The sequence below is a fragment of the Microdochium trichocladiopsis genome (assembly GCF_020744255.1).
Source record: "Microdochium trichocladiopsis strain MPI-CAGE-CH-0230 chromosome Unknown B0I36scaffold_3, whole genome shotgun sequence".
Classification (NCBI taxonomy): Eukaryota; Fungi; Ascomycota; class Sordariomycetes; order Xylariales; family Microdochiaceae; genus Microdochium; species Microdochium trichocladiopsis.
The window spans coordinates 3,373,957-3,390,821 of record NW_025763546.1 but is presented as its reverse complement, the minus strand read 5'-3'; the positions used below and the strand labels follow the sequence as shown (position 1 = coordinate 3,390,821).

Here is a 16,865-nt window from a genome sequence, read left to right as displayed (position 1 = left end):
CGACGCTCGTCACAGCCTCCAGGATGCGCGTTTTTGCAAATCCCTGTTAACGAGAGTCAAGGCTTTGCTGCAAAAGGAGGACAAGGGCGCATCCTGCCTTAACTGCCACCTTTCCTCAACCACGGTCACGTTCAGCTGCGCAAGGCTGTCCTGACTGGTTTCTTGGAGCATTGGGCGAAGAAAACTGGCTCGTGAAAATATTTTATTGTAAACACTGCCTCTGTGCTGCCATACTCCTGCCACATGCGGATTCTATAACCTGCGGATGGCCAGCTCCGACTCCCAAAAGCCACGATACGATTCATACATCAATTATGTGCGCACACACACACACACACACACACAGAGAAAGAAAAACAAACTCCTCTCAGACCCAAATATGAACTCAGATCGTGGACATCATCAATGATGAGCGGAAAGCAGCCCCTTTTCTTTCCCCCATCTATCCTGCTCATACCTCCTCCACCGCACAGTTGGGGTGGATGACATAGGTCACATTCTGCAGCGTCGGGCCTCCTGTGCCGTTGGCGTTGCTTGCCGTTGTCGTGGACTCGTCTTGCACGGCCATGAGGATGTGATCCTGTTGTGATTGGCACATGTATATTAGTACGACACGCGAACAGCGGTGAATTAGGGGCGAGTGTCTGGGAAGGATAAAAGGCAGAAAACATACCTTGACCATCTTCTTTAGTACCATCTTGGCAACGGCCAACTCCTGGTGATACGCCTCCTCGCCATCCAGTTCGTCTTCTTGCTGCTCGAGGTACCACTGTGCAAGCTCCTCGCCTCCCACGCCTTCGCCAGCTCCTGACGCTTCGTCTTCGCGAAGTCTTGACACAAACAGATTGACCATACTGATGTACTTTTCGTACGTGATGGCCGTCTTCTTCTTCTTCCCGGCGGCGCCACCGTTTTCGCCTGCATCAGCGCTGGCTTCGGCCATGGCCGCGTCGCCCTCGGCGTCCGCGCCGGAGGCAGCGTCAGCAGCAGCGATAAGCGCGGCAGAGTCCTCGGCGACATCATCGTACTCGTCCATGTCAATGTCGTCGTGCTCGACTGAGATGATACTCTGCCGGAGCAAGTCGAATGCTTCGTCCACAAAAGATGGCGAGATGTCCTCGACACAATTCGCCTTGGCAATGGCCTCGGACAAGCGAATCAGAGATTCGAGCTGACGTACTGTGATACGGTAACTGTTCTTACCTACTCCACCCTGAGCATCGTCGGCACGGAGCTGCTTGTACCTCTTTACGAGGTGCTCCTTGGCTTCCGATGTGAACTCAGGCCGGAACGTCCTCGCGAACCGGATATACCGCTGCAAGCACTCTGTGCTGAACTCTGGTTCGATAGCGTTATCCCGGAGGGCGTGGATGCTAACAATGTGTTCCGCAAGATGACGGTCTACAGCCTCGTTGCACTCGTCCAGGACGACGAAGAACAGATCAAAACGCGACATGATAGGCGCGGACATGTTGATGTTTGACCGCAGGGTTGTCTTGCGGTTGTACCGGCCACCGACAGGGTTGGCAGCGGCAAGGATAGAGGTGCGGGCGTTCAAGGTGGCTTGAATACCAGCCTTGGCAATAGAAATAGTCTGCTGTTCCATAGCCTCGTGAATGGCGACTTGGTCCGCAAGGTCCATCTTGTCGAACTCGTCGATAGCACAGATGCCATTGTCAGCTAGCATGAGGGCACCAGCCTCAATGGTGAACTCGCCCGTCTCCTCGTCCTTCACAACGGCTGCCGTTAAACCAGCGGCGGAAGAAGCCTTTCCGGATGTGTACACAGCTCTTGGCGCGAACGAGCAGACATACTTGAGGAATTGTGACTTGGAAGTTGAGGGGTCGCCAACGACACAGATGTTGATGTCACCTCTGAGCGCCATGCCCTCGGCAGTCGTCTTTGAAACACCAGACATGAGTTGCAACAGGATACCCTTCTTTACAATCTCGTGACCATACACCATTGGCGCAATAGACTTGACAAGACGTGCATAGATGTGATCGCTGTGAACCATGTCTCGCAGCTCTTCAATCTCACTCGGCGTCATTGAGTTGAGGACCGCAGCTTGAGCCTCCTCCGCAGAGTCGGCAGATTCTGCAGAAGCAGAGGTGAGCTGGTTGATGATGTCGTTGACCTGGCGAGTAGCGCTCTGGCCTGGGGTGGATGTGTCTGGAGTGACCATGCTAGCCAAGAATGCCATACGGTAGGTCAGATCGCGCACACCCAGGGCCTTGAGACCAGAAACACCATTGCCTCCAGCATCGTTTCCGCGACCGTTTGGCCTCTCGTCCCGTACAGCTGTAGGTCGCACTCCAGGCAGACCCAGCTGGCTCACGTCTGGCACCACAATCAGGGCACCAGTAAAGATGCAGCGCTCACCAGCCTTGGCTCGCTCAACCATCTCACCACGCATAATGACATCCATTGTCCGGGGCATGCTGCCTGTCGGGATCTCACTGCTGTTCTCCTGTATCCGGACTTTTTGCCAATCGACGAAGGTGGAGTGCTTGATGTCGAGTTGCCACGCGAGTCGGTTGCCGCACTCGGCGTTGGGACACTGGGTGGGCTCCGTGTAGCGGAAGGTCTGCTCGACGTTTGGGATTACGTTCTTACAAGCCTCGCAAATAAAGGTCGCCAGCGACAGTTCTGGGCGAACTTCAGAGGTTCTTGTGACAGTGCCCGAGATTGAGAGCAATTGGCCGACGTTCTTCGCGCGCAGGCTGCGCACTCTCGAGACGAGCGGGAGGTTGTAGAAGGCAATGGCGAAGAGCTTATCCGTCTGCTGGTTGGCAGTTTTGCTGCCCTGCAGCTCGGATTGGCTGGCAGAACCAGCTTGACTGGCCCCCGATGTGGTCATGCTGCTCGAAGCTGTGGGTTGGCGATGTTCTCGGAAGTACTGAGGCTCATACTTGGCAATCATGTTGTGCAGTCCATTTGTCAGGTATGGCAGAAATCGGTAGTATTGACTGTTGATGGCGTTGGCCAAGCCTCCATTTTGATATGTCGCGATGTGGTCGTAGTTGACGTAGAAGGTGGAGAGTTGGTAGACACGCATGCCGTGAATCTGGGCGACATAGTATTTGTCTGTTGTTACGGCGCTCGAAGTCGGTGCAGCCGAGGATGAGGGAGCTTCGATGAACCTGCGCGCATGGCTGTTAGATGATAGTAGTCTTCTGGTGGTAGCCGAGAGACTCACTCCTCGATAAAGTTCTCAAAGTGTTCCTGGACCGTGATACCGATCCTGTCCTCTACGCGGGGAATGTTTGAGTTGTCACCCCGCCTCCTGCGGCCGGGGATCTGGTCGTCTGCGAAGCCTTCGGCCTCATCGTCACTTGGAGCACCCAGGCTTTCCGAAGGAGGGCCCCGCGGGCGTGCCGATGAGCCTCGCTGGCCTTGTCTTGGTCTCGGGGTGGTCGCTGCCCGTGAGGCATCCGACATGAGAAAACCGCTGTCGCTTGGAGTCGCCATGGCGGTGAATGGGGTTGGGGAGGCCGCAGTGATGCGGCGAAACCAGCAGCGGGTGATATGTATCAATAGGAAGTGGAAATGGGGTATCACAGTGGCACAAGGTCAACTCGGGGCAGAAGTGTCAGGAAGCGCAATCTAGAGAATCTGATGCTGAGGCTCGAGTTGTGGCCGGGTGGGCACAGCAACAGGCGGGCATCGAGGGGCGGCGGGGCCAGCGTGGAAATTGCCAGGGATGTCACGGCGCGTCAAAGCGCGTCAAGGACGCGTAAAGTGGTTTTTGTGCAGGGTCGGCACTAACGTTGGTCAGGTCCTGTGCGTGGGTACAGCCACGCAGTGCAAACCACTTTGGACTGCGGCAAAGACCAGCTGAAGTTCCATCATACATAGGCACACCAGTGTCCATGTCAATGTTGTCGGTGCTTTGACTCTACCAACTACGTCTGATTGTGATGTCAAGCCACTACAGCCATGATCTCTCGCCTGTCGTTCATTCGGCCTTGAAATGTGTTGAAGATGACTTGTAAGTAGAGATTTGGGAGAGCCGAAAACCACGGCAGATTGAGTCCAGCCGCGCCAAGAAAGGAAGTCCATCGCTAGAGGCCTGGGAACGTCGACATCTGGAGCCTGAGGGTCAAGCCCAACCTGTCCGGGACAGCGCGGCCAGGTCAAGAAGGACCCCCGGTACGTGCGCTTACTTACCCCAGAAAGCGTGCGGGCCTGCCGCACGTCCCGTCTCGCCTCGGCTCATCTGTGGTTGTCCACCCAACCCACTAATCAGGCCAAACATCATCGTTCAGGAGGTCTTCCCATCATCAACAACGCACAGCCAAAAGGCAAATCTCCAATTCCAAAGGGAGACCTGTCAGGAAATATCCCATCTCCCCAAAATCGGAAACTACTCCGTCCACAGCTCATGCTCAATGCAGTAGGCGATACAGAACTTCAGCTTCGAAGAAATCGGCCCCAACTCACAGACGGTTTGGCACCTTGCTGCACCTGGCATGTCTTCGTCTCAGCTAGGCGGGCGGCTCGCCTTTCACGATGCATTGGATTTTGTGGAGCTCGGGCCTGCCCACGGCCGCACCGCCAACGAAGGATCTACCAAGCGCTACATGAGCGTACGGCCTGCATGGATAACAGGCGCTGACCTGCCCTTTGACCGCAAGGACTACGGGCCTGGCCGGCCTGTGCCTTTCAATGGTACTGCAACCTACGGAGGACATGTTTACGCGCAATCTGGGCTGGTTGCGGCAAAGTGCTTTGAAGAAAGCCAGGCGAGGTCAGACGAGGATGCTCCCAAAAAACAGTATGGCATTCATGTAAGCTGAACCACCGATGCTCGTTTAATAGCTCAACCTCATTTCATATACTAATCATCACATACAGACCGTGCATGGCTACTTTGCCGAAGCCGGAGCCGCGGATAGGCCCTTCATTTATGAGGTTCAGGTTTTGGCCACCAACGCCGGCTTCCATAACTTGATTGTGACCGTTCGGCAGCCCACAAGGCCCAGTACTGACTTGAGTCGCGGCGTCTTTCCCCTCGAAGATTCGAGGTTACCTCTAGGCCCCGTCTGCTTCACCGCTCTGGTATCATTCAGGCCGGCAGGCGTATCGCAAGCAAAGCTCCAGGAAGAACCCGCGCAGAAACGATTCCACGACATCCTCAGCTCGAGACCGCCGCCAGCGTGGGATCCCGTTCCTTTGTCCGACATCGATAGTGTTAACGCCCAACTTCCCACGCCCGAAGTCGGCACGTTCCCTGGGCTTCATATGCACAAGGTCGACATGCGGGAGTACAACAAGGGGAAGCCTCTACACGAGCGGCGTGAGCTACTCCTGTACCGACTCCTCGCGCCGCTGCCGCAGTCTGCAGGCTCGAGCATGCACATCATGTGCCACGCCTTCGAGGCCGATCGCAACAGCCTATTCATGCTGGGCAACCATGCCGGCTTCGGCTTCGACTTTGGGAGAGCGGCCAGTCTGAGCTACTCATTTGTAGTGCACGTGAATCCGGAAGACGCGGTCATGAAGTACGGCGAGGACGAGTGGTGGATTCAGGAGGTCTGCTTTCCCAGGCTCGAAGCTGGAAGGGGCATAGTGATGAGCAAGCTGTGGAGTCCGGCGGGCGTACACATTGCGACAGAGTATCAGGACGGGATCATCAGGAGGCAGTGGAGGGAAGGTGAGCGCCAAGGCAAATTATAAGGGTGTATCTCTGAATGACAATTAGCGAGCGAGAGTCTTGATCACAAACAAAGTCAGCATAATGAGTTTCACAGGTTACAATCTTCTGACAGTCTCGTCTGATCCATCCGTGTCGTCATTGCTGCCAGAGGGGCTGTAGAATGACTAGGCTTTGGTGTTCACCAATCGTGTGGAAACGTCATATGCTAGAAAGCTCTAAAATGACTGAATTTGTGCCATGCGTTGTTTTAAGCTGTTTTGTGAGCATCTCCGTGGTATTCCGCAGCTACGTCTTTCGCATGAGGTTCAGATAGTCAAGACGCCCTTCATGACCACAACCGCCGTGCCTCCCAGATGCACCTCGCCGATCTCGACCTTTCCGCCGTCTCCGCTGGCGCCCTTCGTCGTCGTCTCGATGCTGATCACGCTCTTTCTACCCATCTCGACGCCTTGGGTCATGACAAATTTCTTTCCTGTGCCGCCTGCAAGCGTCAGGTAGCAAGCCAGCGCACTCGCCGCGCTGCCTGTAGCCGGATCCTCCATGTTGAACTCGATCATGCGCGTCCTGAGGTGTCGCACGTCTTCCTCCTTCCCCACCCCTGCCTGGTTCCCATTCGCCGGGACATCGACGTAGTAATACCTCGCGACGAGGCTATCTCTCCACCCTTCATCCAGCAAGAACTTCTTCTCTCCAGCAGCAGAGGGGCTCAACTTGGCATAGTCCAGCGCAGAGATCGCCACACGACCGAGCGCCTCCAGGCTGCTCAGCTTGACCAGCAGAAACGTCATGCCGTTGACAATGCTGACCACGGGGGCCGCCAGCTCGGCGGCCCGGATCGCCGGGTCTGCTGATAGGCCCTCGACCTCGGGCACGCGGCCGTCGTTGCTTGGCGGCGAGGAGATGTTCAGGATATCGGCGAGCGTGTGCTCGTGGATGTGGACGTTGTGCGGGATGCTCGCGCTGACAAACTGCCCGGCCGTGCTCTCACCACCGAGCTCGGCGCCGCTGGCAACACTTCTGCCAGAGGAGGAAGTCGAAGAAGAAGTGGTGATGCCAATCGGCCCAGCCTTGGTGATCAACGCATCGAGCGCCGGTACTCCTCCTCCGTCTGCAGCAGCAGCAGCAGAAGATCCGCTATACTTCCCATCCTCGTGGAATAAGCACCACACCGCCGTCCCGATCGTCGGATGCCCCGCAAACGGGATCTCGCGGTCGACAGTGAAGATGTCCACGATCCTCCTCCTCCCCCGGCTGCCGGGAGAAGAACCAGCTCCATCTTCTGCTGCTGCTGCTGTCCCTTCCGCGTCGTCGTCCCCACCGCCGCCGGCCTCGTGCAGGAACACCGTCTCGCTGAGATTGAACTCCCTCGCGATGCGCTGCTTGTCGGCCTGCGCCAGCTTGTCGCGCAGGTGCCGCGGGACGGTGACGACGGCGAGCGGGTTGCCCTGCATACGGGTCGACGTGAAGACGTCCAGGGTTGCAAAGGGGAGTTTCATTTTTCTGGTTTTTGTCTTTGGTTTTGTTTTTGCGAGGCTCTGCTTTAGAGAGGAGTTGTTTTCCTGTTCCCATGGGTTTTCGACCTTCAAGCTATGTTCTTCCTGGTCTTAACTGCTTCCTCTTCGAGAGAAAAACGTTCTGAAGTGCCGACGCTTGCCTTTCCCCGTGATGTGCAGAGTCTGGAGTGTTGCTGGGGGACAGTTATAGTCCGTAAACTCGCAGGGGATGTATTGGTGATTTGTCAGTCAAACAGCACGTTCAACTACAGTCCGGCAGGAGTCTCAAAGGGGAACTTGGAGAAAATGCGGGGGAAAGTGTTGCTCGACGCCGTTCCTCGGACGAGCCCGTGAAAAGCAGACAAATGAGTAAAAACTGCACTAGACTGACGTTACAGGGTTGCTGCCGAGGTCAGAGGCAGGCTGGCTCATATAAAGAGTCACTTGCAGAATGTCTTCAACAGGGCGCGCAGCTGGGTCCTGGGAAGTGGAGCAAATCTCCGAGATGCGGAGGCGGAGGAGGAGTCGGCGCCATACGAGGAGTCGGCGCCATACGAGGACTCCGGAGGTCCACTCTCGTGTGAATCATCTTTCAGAGGTTGGTCGGCGTGCTAGGTCCCGCATCAGCCAGTTTCCAACCTGTCCTCCGTATCCATAGATGCAATGCTTCAATTCTCATGTCATGTAACTAATCTTATGTGATCACCTGATCTGATCTCGTTCAATGCTCCCGACCATGGTATTCAATCTCAGTTGTCCAGTCTCTTTCATGTCCGGAACTTGAACAATCCCATTCCGCCCTAATAATCATGCAAGCTCGGTAAACTCTCCAAGATAGACCCAGCGGCTTGGTTCAAAGCAGCCTCGCAAGATGCAAGGCTTCACGTCCTCTCTTTGCGCCATTGCGGGCAGCACCAGGCTCGTCGCGATATGCGTATCAAGTCCTCACAGCCTCAAGACCCGCCCCATTCTGCAGGCTCAGCACAAGGGTAGTGAGACGGTCAATTTTTGCCGCGAGCTCGGCAACGCGCACCTCGACGTCTGAAGGCGCATCTCCAACATCCTCCTCAGACTCGTGCCTCTGTGGCGCCGGAGTATTGATAGACTCTCCGCTGGCCGTTGGCTTGGACGAAGGCAGGTTCGGGCGGTTGCCAGACTGGGGTCTGCTGTCCGGACGGCGTAAGGCCTTGCCGCGGAAGGTCTTGGCACGAGGGCCGTGGAAGTTGTTGGAGCCACCGCCCTGGCCGAGCTTCGAAACTACAAACTCGTAGGCATGGATCAGGGCCACAATCGGGGCGTGCGTGACCTTGAGTAGCACAATGCGAGCCTTGCGGATATCCTCGCTGCGGAAGAAGAGTCTCATAGGGCGGAACAGGACAAGTGCAAGGAGGTTGAAAGGCGCTGTGTTTTCCATGTAAGCGGCACCATTATTTCCGGCTATTGGTAGGACCAAGACTTACGGTAGAAGTGAGTCAGGCGATTGGATGTGGACGCCTCCAGAACGTATACGCTGTACACGTACAAATACTCCTCGCGCGCGTGCTGGATCACCCGGGAGAAGCTGTTGCTCAGCATACCAGTCAGACTGCCCATGAGCAGGATGGAGCTCAAGGTGATGAAGATGAGCATAAGAGGAGGCCCTAGAGTGGCAATGTTAGATTTCGCGTGACCCCAGATCCCTGTGTGCGGCCTAACATACCAAAGATGGGATCGATCCTCTCCATCACATCGAAGCCAAGGTAGCTTGAGCCAAAGAAAATTTTGGTCGCGATCAGGGCCATGTGGCTGAAGCCAAAGCTCTCTCTGCCAATGAGTGAGAATGTAGTCAAGAACCCAAGGTAGACAATGACTACCAGGACCATGAACTTGATAAAGTCCTTGGCCATCGCTTTCAGGCAGGGAATCAGTGTTCCCCAGTAGGGAGACAAGCTCAGGATCGAAAAAATCCGCGGCACCATGAACAATGCTTCCAAAGACAGGACATCGAAAGCGCTCTCGATCAGACGCCTATCCTCGTAGTACAGCCCAGCCGCCCCTGAAGATTGAGTTAGAATGCTTGCCTCAAAAAGTCGATTCTGAAAGCAATAAGGCAGACTTACGCAAACCGATAAACACAAGACCAATGCCAATCATGATCATGTCGAACACGTTCCATACATCTGCTGCGTAGAAGATGGAGCCGGCATCTAGGTATTCACTAATCTCGTCGTAACAAAAGGCCGCGAACCAGATGTACCACAAAGCCTGAGTCACTGAAAGACCAGTCTTGTTCTGCTCGATCAGCACACCGTAGTACAAGCCGAGGAAGCTGGCGAAGAACATGACCTCGTAGGCTTTGAGATACTTTGGAACGCGGAGACGAGAGAACGGATCGGCGGTGCGCGGGTTGTAGAAGCGCGGCTTCTTGACTGTGTGCACCGAGAACTTGTCCCAGAAGATGATGTCGCCATTCCAAATGCCGGTAATGATCTTTTGCACGACGTGCTGGCTGAGGAACCTCTTGGCGTCGGCGATGGCTGCAATCTCGAGGGCGTTGAGATGCTTGAACGGGGCCGTTGGGTCTTCCTCCTCGTCGTCGTCATCATCATCGTCATCACCAGCATGCATGCTCATTGTCAGCTTGGAGACCGACTGCAGCAGCTGGCTTCTGCGCATAGATCCGGCCACGGCATGGGCAGGCCGCTCATCCGGGCGGGAGTGACCCATGCTGCCGTTGTTGGTGTGGTGATGTCCCAGGAGCGCCGTACGTTCATCCCTAGGGGTGCCATCCTCTGGATCGGCCAGGTCGCCGTGGAGCGAGACCGCTCCGCTGGGACAGTCCTCGGGGATCTCGTACAAGCAGAACTCGACAGCCTCACGTTCCGACAGGCGGGTCAAGAAGCGCCATGCGACAATCTCGCAGGCGTTGGCCCGGGCCTCGGAGACGTGGCTCTCATCGTTGCCAGCACCGTAGTGCCATCGCAGAGCACTGTTCAGCAGGGTCAGCAAATACGGTGGTTCCTGTTGCCCATGACATTATGATGGTCCCTACAGGAGTGCATTCACAATCGCCGGGTTGGTTACGTGATGGCTGAGATGGTCCGTCAGAGTGCGGAGAGGGTCTCCTGCCGAAGTTGTCCGCAGCTGCTCGAAGGTGCTTGGCGTGTAGACCACGTCGGCAATGTACCTGCAGCATCGTATGCGTGTCAGCAATGAGGCGGTCTTTGGCTGGCCGGCTGCGTAAGCACGCCTGGCGGGCAGTGCTGTACTCACAGCGAGAGCTTCTTGACTACGGTCCGGAATGTATCTTCATGGTCAATGTCGGGGAGCTCAGTGTGCCAGAACGAGCCCGACCGAGGCGACAGGGCCTCGGATGCTGGCGCAGGCTTGGACTTGACGCGGATAGGCATCGTGGTGGTGCTTGCTTGCGGGGTTGCGACGCTCTAGAGTAGAGAGCCTCTGACCACAGCGCGGAGATGCCGTCGTCGGACAGGGCAGCTGAGGCTCAATTGAGATGGGCAGAGAAAGCCTGAAGCTGTTGCTGCTTGACTGCGCGAGAATCTGCCGACTGGGCAACGGCAGGGACCCCTTCTTTCCACGAGGACCTGGTCTATCTCCTCAGGTATGGCAAGGGTCCGTGAGGTCTAAACGTTAGCGGGTGGAGGCTGGAAAACAAGCTCGTCCAAAGCCAGGCCCGTGCAATCCAGTGGCGCAGCGCCCTTCACTAACGTCGGCCGCCTGCTGCCAAGTATTTCTGCGTGATGATACAGCATTGTGAGCATGCCAGGACAGAGCACAGTCGCCTGGATCGCCATTCTGGGCACTCCATGTTCCAATTGATGGTATGGTCAGAGAGGGCCGGCGCCAGCCGAATTGTAAGTATTACAAGGGTTGCATGCATACCCCAAGGAATCGTTTCAGCAATGTTCACAGGAGGGAGAAATGGTGCACTTCACCGCAAAATGTCGTGACTGCTTTACGGAACACCAGCTGCGTGGTTCATGGTTTTATGTCTCTGAAAGCACTGTATCTGTGCTAGACTGCACATGTTTTTTTTTGTATGGAAATCCTCTGCAGCGTCCCAGCATGTCCAATGGCTGACAGCGGTGGTCGGCGGCGTGAAGAAAGTATTCTAAGTTGTCGATCCAGTGTCTTACTACGCACACTTTGCCAGTCCACGGCCGCAGGTCCGACAAGCTTATGGCGGCCAGATCTTAGCTTATTACAAACGAGCCGAGACGAGGCGTTTGAGCTTATGCTGGAGACACACTGTCGTTTCTCTGCTTGGTTTGGCCCGCGCAGTACCTGGGTGGCTAGCTTTCTTCTTGCACAAACGCGTTTTCGTGAACCTTTATGAAGCGGGCCGGCAGTCGGCCTGGAGCGTCATGGTAGTTGGTGCCCGTGCCAAGTCTGGGGCAATACCCTGCAGTTAGTTACAACTCGACCGAGCTGGACTCCTCCGGTACTGGTTAGGCTGTGGCTGTGCAGAAGCACAACAGCAAGATCCCAAGAAGACCAGAGCCTTGTCGAGTGCTATAAAAAGCGCGCCAACCAGCTGGGAGATTGCATGCGGGGGCTACAGGACGGAACCTTGTGCGCCAGACACGGTCCAGAGCGTGCTTTTCGGCCACTGTCGTCAGCCACCCGCCAGGGGCCAATGCGGAGGCGTTGGCTGTAACCGCAGATCCCGCCAACACCACAGCCGTCCGGTTGCATCATCACCCGCACTGCTGAATTGAGGCGAATCGAGCTCGGGTGTGGTTCTGTTGGCAGAGGATCCTGGCCTGGGTGACGCTGCCGAGGCGAAGGGCATTCGCGTGGCTGATCTCCGTTCTGCATGGACTTGGCATCGTCGTCTCGGTCTGACCCTGAACGAACTGGCGAGTCTTGCATCGTGTGCCCTGCGAGACGATGTGTCGCGCAAGTGGCTGGCGTCGGGACCTTGGGGGCCAGGCAGGTGGTTGCTCTGCGGCGGGAGTCCTCCGCTGTGAGTTGATGGAAGCCTTTGCCGTCCGCCGATGCAGGTGGTCGTATTCGAGTACCCCTGGTGGGCCTCGAGCTGCGTACTGCGATGCTCTTACTCGTTCGAGCAACAATGATCCCCGATGCCCATGCTGTAGCGCCTGCTTTTCGCCCCAATGCACGTAGACACTGCCAGCAGGGGCCCTGGTCAGCATCTTGTTGAATAACTACCCGCAGCAACCCTCGTCGTCGACACCGTCTCCAGCCTTCCTGCTTTTCCGCATCTCTGCATCCCATCCTGCACCCCGATTCTAGCATCTCCTCAGCCGAACCATACGCTCCATTGGCGCGGGTCGCACGACCAGAAACTCAATCCCAGGACAGAGTCAAGCAACGCTCCGCCATCCATAAAGACACTCCCCCCCGAGACTTTTCCAACATTCTTGAGACTGCGCTGCAAGGCCAGTCGTGCCGAGTACGCAATGTCTCGGCTGGCCCTACGCAGCACTTTCCTCCGCATGCCACCTCCGGCGACCACTACAGCCATATTCATCTCGGCGATATTAGGGTTGACTCGGGCCGGTGCACTTCCCCGGCAGACTTCAACGGTCGACCATCCCGAGCTTGACTTGGTGTCATGGCCGCTGGCGCCTACAGCAGCGCCAAATCTGCCATACGAACTCCTGCAGCGCCAGGACTTTAACACGATATGCGGCTACATCGGAGGCGACTCGGCACTTCCAGCGACGTGCTCGGCTGGTTCGCATTGCGTTCTTGATCAGGGCCATGGGTTCATTGGTTGCTGCCCGGATAATGGGCCTTGTACGGCGGGCGTGTACACCGGTTGTGTAGATGTCAACAGTCCACCACAGACAGTAGTCAACCCGTACATCTACACGTGTCGAGGCTCAGACGTCTGCTACAAGAATGAATTCGCAGGCGGCTACAACCAGTACGGATGTGGCACGGCCTCCGACCTCGGTACCACGGTTCAGACCTCGATTCAAGGCGCCACAACTGCTCTCGACCTGCCAGCGTCTAGTATGCAGCTGACTCAGGAAGTGTCCTCATTGTCAGAACCCACGACAATTGGTTCTGCTAGCTCCAGTTCAGGGACGAGCACAAGAAGCACTGGCTCTTCGAGCAGCACCAGCAAGTCAGCATCCATATCATCCACAAAAACGCAATCTTCAACATCACAAACGAGCTCGAGTTCTACAGAGTCCGGGACAGGCGAGGCTGCTACATCTCCCGTGGAAGACCCTCCTGCCGAGCACAGCAACAACAGAAACGCCGTGATTATCGGCGCGACGCTTGGCAGTGCGGCCGGCGTGGCACTGCTTGGTATTGCTGCATTCTTCATCCTGAGGCAACGCAAGAATTCTCGCGAAGGCCCAGGTCGCACCCCCACCGGACCCGATACACAATACATCAGGTATGTGCCGTACGCATCTTGTACTCGTGGAATGTTTTCGCTAACGAAGAACAGTCCCATGGGCAATCACGGAGCAGCATTTGCACCTTTGCCGTCTTGGAGCGACGAGGACCAGTACCAACATGGCCAGGATTATCCACGGCGCTCAAATGAAAGCCAGATGCCCATGGTACCTCCTCCATTGCGGGAGCACCCGGCATTCCATCAACAGCCTATGTTGGCAGTAGGCACAGGATTGACGCCCGTCGTCGAGGAAAGATTCGAGGACTATGATGCTGGTAACGCTCACGGACGAGGGCGCGAGATCGATGAGTTCTCCCAGGCGTATGCGAGTGCTAGAATAGGAGAGACTTCATCTCAGGAGGACTCAGAGCGATGGCCTCTAGCGGCCGCAGCCAGCGCCAATCCAAGCAACAGCAGCACAGGCGACCAAGGACGTGCTGGGTCAGATTCGGATGAGATGGAGAGGCTGCCAAGCCCTTCTCGTGGTGGCCACCGACCTTTATGGCAACAGAATCGACAACAAAGTCGCAACATGATGTGGATGTGACAAGGCCCACAGAGGGGAGCACAGGAAGCACCGCAGGGGCTTTCAATAATTGAATGAAGATAATGGCCAACGAACAACATATATACCCTGGATTGGCGTTAGAGCGAGCATTGGTTGTTGTTACTTGATTTGGAAATATGCCCAGGAGCCCGGCATTTTGGGAGCGGCTTTTCATTGCTTGATAGCATTTCGCATCATACGATAGAAGACACTTGGATTCAGTGTCAGGCCTGCAGCTAATACTGCGCCCTGGCGTGCAGCATTATAGAATCGACCTATGCAGCTCTTGGACTCCTCCGCTTTGAAATGGTACGGTTATGGCCGATTGCCGCACCTCGTTCTGATTGCCATGATCGTGAATGCCTGGTTAAAGGAACACCTTTCCGCAAAAGCAAACTATATTTGACTCGAGTTTTTCCAATGGGTACCTCGCAAAGCGGTTTCTAGAACCTTTCAAGAGACTTTTACAGTTCCCGGGACCAGAGCAAATGACATACTTTGGCAGGACTGTTTGCTCTCCACAGAGTCAAAGTCCCGTTCTGGACTGAGGCGACCCGTCATTGGCTGGGCAAATCCACTACATGCGCAAACGCCATGGAGTTAGCGCCGCAATAGTTGCCCCTCCTTCATGCACCCCATTAAACTCGGGGACGCGTCTTTTGACCACCGACGCGTCTCCCTACAACAGAAGTGCGTTTCGTCATTCTCACCTTTCAGATACCTCCGTCGCAAATACACGGAACATCGCACAAAAGCCCTTAGAAAAGACACGAAAATGACGGCATCGACAGATCCGAGCGGCTCTGCTGCACCTCCGGCAGAGACCAAAACTGCCCAGAACGGCTCCGTCCGGGCTAAGAGGCATGAGGAGTATCAGTACCTTGATCTGGTGCAAGAAATCCTCGACAACGGCGAGCACCGGCCAGACAGGTGTGTCTCGAATCAAGGTGCCGGGAAGGCTCTAGACCCTTATTTTCTTTTGACTGACCCAATCTGAGCTGCGAACCAGGACCGGTACAGGCACATTCTCCATCTTCGCCCTGACACCAATGAAGTTCGCCCTCAATGACGAGGGGAAACCCATCCTGCCCCTCCTCACAACAAAGCGTGTCTTCCTCAAGGCCGTCATCGCCGAGCTCCTCTGGTTCGTCGAGGGCTGCACATCATCGATCCCCCTGTCTGACGCGGGTGTCAAGATCTGGGACGGCAACGGGTCGCGCGAGTTCCTCGACAGCGTGGGGCTCTCGCACCGTGAGGTCGGCGACCTGGGTCCCGTGTACGGTTTCCAGTGGCGGCACTTTGGCGCCGAGTACGTCGATGCGAAGACGGACTACACGGGCCAGGGCGTTGACCAGCTCGCCGAGGTGGTGCACAAGCTCAAGACCAACCCCTACGACCGGCGCATCATCATGAGCGCGTGGAACCCGGCAGACCTGAAGAAGATGGCGCTCCCGCCGTGCCACATGTTTGCCCAGTTCTATGTGTCGTATCCGCGCAGCAGAAGCAACAACAACAATACCGGCGCAGCCAGCGAAGACGGAGAGACGCAGAGGCCGCAGGGCCATCTGCACTGTCAGCTGTACCAGCGGTCCTGCGACATGGGTCTCGGCGTGCCCTTCAACATTGCCAGCTACGCTCTGCTCACGCACATGATTGCACACGTTTGTGATCTCGTGCCCGGCAGTCTGACGCATGTCATGGGCGACGCACACGTCTACTGCGACCACGTGGACGCTCTGAAGGTGCAAGTCGAGCGGGAGCCGAGGGAGTTTCCCGCGCTAGAAATCAAGCGGGAGAAGGGCGGAAGTATTGATGGGTGGAAGTACGAGGACTTTGTGGTGCATGGATACAACCCGCACAAGACTATTGCAATGAAGATGTCCGTGTAGTGACTTTGGGAGGAGGGAAACCGGGTAAACTCGCATTTGGTGAGGATCATCACAGTACATTTGAACGACCTCTATGCGAAGCAGAGCCGGGGTGTCGGCATTGGGATGCGTTCATGGGTAATGACATGTATATATACACCGGCAGGACATCTTCATCTTCTGCACAGCGTCAGGGATAAATCCAGCGACACTGTCTCGTGCCGCTGTGATCAACTTTTACACTTGGTTCAGGCGTTGGTCGCCATATTCTGAAACTGGTTGGCAATCCGTTTCTTCTCTAGAGCGACTGATGCTTACGTAATTGCACGGCACGAATGAATTGCTTTTTAAATTCATAAGCCCCCGGCTCCACATGCACGTCTGCAGAAACTTTTGTGAGCAAAGCCGTGCAAACCAGCCCCCCCCATACGTTCAAAATCGCGCCCTGGTTGAGACCGAAGCTCATCCCTCGAGGGAGGTCTGCTCGCCCCCTTTGAGTCGTTATACCGGATTGTCGCCCATACAACTCTAAGACGCCTTCCCCCTCCACGCGCCTCCCCGCTTACGCGACTAAGTGCTCCCACTGCGTCATTGCAAGCCCGTGAGTGCGTCCTCTTCGTCGGCGCATTCATCAATTGAAGCTTCGCAAACCACCGCTGCTTCCCGCGACAGCGGGCTGTCGCAGCCGCACCCGCGGCCCCCATCCGCCACCACGTCGTCCTCCACCGCGTCCTCGGTGGCCGTCGCCGGGCTGGATCTTCTGCATCTGACCATGGCCGACGTGGTCCATGCGGACGACGAGCACGGCGAGCACTCCCTCGCCCCGGACGACACGCTGCCTCCAGATCCCCACGACGGCCACGACGATGTCGACGTCGATGTCACTGTCGATGTCGACGTGAGCGATGTTGGCGACATC

At 56.2% G+C, this 16,865-nt stretch overlaps 6 protein-coding genes across 6 annotated transcripts; 3 read left to right on the top strand and 3 right to left on the bottom strand.

Moving 5' to 3' along the window:
- Positions 1–451: 451 nt before the first annotated feature.
- On the bottom strand, positions 452–3,471 carry B0I36DRAFT_238685 (MCM2/3/5 family-domain-containing protein; the record flags this gene model as incomplete). The annotated part of the gene is made up of 3 exons (XM_046149631.1): positions 452–580; positions 674–3,143; positions 3,200–3,471. The coding sequence occupies 3 exons, from the start codon at positions 3,469–3,471 to the stop codon at positions 452–454; spliced, it is 2,871 nt and encodes a 956-aa protein (XP_046015738.1).
- An 854-nt stretch (positions 3,472–4,325) lies between these two features.
- On the top strand, positions 4,326–5,822 carry B0I36DRAFT_95016 (acyl-CoA thioesterase II). The gene is made up of 2 exons (XM_046163639.1): positions 4,326–4,790; positions 4,858–5,822. Exons 1-2 carry the CDS (start codon positions 4,473–4,475, stop codon positions 5,677–5,679), a joined length of 1,140 nt encoding a protein of 379 aa, XP_046015737.1. The 5' UTR covers positions 4,326–4,472; the 3' UTR covers positions 5,680–5,822.
- Positions 5,772–7,590, bottom strand: B0I36DRAFT_318785 (uncharacterized protein). The gene has a single exon (XM_046153338.1). The coding sequence runs from the start codon at positions 7,153–7,155 to the stop codon at positions 5,965–5,967; it is 1,191 nt and encodes a 396-aa protein (XP_046015736.1). The 5' UTR covers positions 7,156–7,590; the 3' UTR covers positions 5,772–5,964.
- Positions 7,591–7,634: 44 nt separating this feature from the next.
- Positions 7,635–10,771, bottom strand: B0I36DRAFT_421347 (uncharacterized protein). The gene is made up of 6 exons (XM_046162179.1): positions 10,405–10,771; positions 10,184–10,318; positions 9,252–10,120; positions 8,852–9,187; positions 8,613–8,792; positions 7,635–8,553 (listed from the first exon to the last, which is right to left on the bottom strand). Exons 1-6 carry the CDS (start codon positions 10,539–10,541, stop codon positions 8,090–8,092), a joined length of 2,121 nt encoding a protein of 706 aa, XP_046015735.1. The 5' UTR covers positions 10,542–10,771; the 3' UTR covers positions 7,635–8,089.
- A 1,840-nt stretch (positions 10,772–12,611) lies between these two features.
- B0I36DRAFT_373025 (uncharacterized protein) lies at positions 12,612–14,078 on the top strand (the record flags this gene model as incomplete). Its single annotated transcript, XM_046160158.1, has 2 exons — positions 12,612–13,528; positions 13,583–14,078. 2 exons carry the CDS (start codon positions 12,612–12,614, stop codon positions 14,076–14,078), a joined length of 1,413 nt encoding a protein of 470 aa, XP_046015734.1.
- Positions 14,079–14,631: 553 nt separating this feature from the next.
- Positions 14,632–16,277, top strand: B0I36DRAFT_318778 (thymidylate synthase/dCMP hydroxymethylase domain-containing protein). The gene is made up of 2 exons (XM_046153337.1): positions 14,632–15,008; positions 15,088–16,277. Exons 1-2 carry the CDS (start codon positions 14,707–14,709, stop codon positions 15,965–15,967), a joined length of 1,182 nt encoding a protein of 393 aa, XP_046015733.1. The 5' UTR covers positions 14,632–14,706; the 3' UTR covers positions 15,968–16,277.
- The last annotated feature ends 588 nt before the right edge of the window (positions 16,278–16,865 follow it).

Bases quoted from the DNA above. Each gene is read 5' to 3' on its own strand.
- B0I36DRAFT_95016 (XM_046163639.1), top strand. From the start codon at position 4,473: ATGTCTTCGTCTCAGCTAGGCGGGCGGCTCGCCTTTCACGATGCATTG. The intron at 4,791-4,857 runs GTAAGCTGAACC...CATCACATACAG, and splicing joins AAAAACAGTATGGCATTCAT to ACCGTGCATGGCTACTTTGC.
- B0I36DRAFT_421347 (XM_046162179.1), bottom strand. From the start codon at position 10,541: ATGCCTATCCGCGTCAAGTCCAAGCCTGCGCCAGCATCCGAGGCCCTG. The intron at 9,188-9,251 runs GTAAGTCTGCCT...CTCAATCTTCAG, and splicing joins TCTTGTGTTTATCGGTTTGC to GGGCGGCTGGGCTGTACTAC. The intron at 8,793-8,851 runs GTATGTTAGGCC...TTGCCACTCTAG, and splicing joins GAGGATCGATCCCATCTTTG to GGCCTCCTCTTATGCTCATC.
- B0I36DRAFT_318778 (XM_046153337.1), top strand. From the start codon at position 14,707: ATGCACCCCATTAAACTCGGGGACGCGTCTTTTGACCACCGACGCGTC. The intron at 15,009-15,087 runs GTGTGTCTCGAA...GCTGCGAACCAG, and splicing joins GGCGAGCACCGGCCAGACAG to GACCGGTACAGGCACATTCT.
- B0I36DRAFT_318785 (XM_046153338.1), bottom strand. From the start codon at position 7,155: ATGAAACTCCCCTTTGCAACCCTGGACGTCTTCACGTCGACCCGTATG.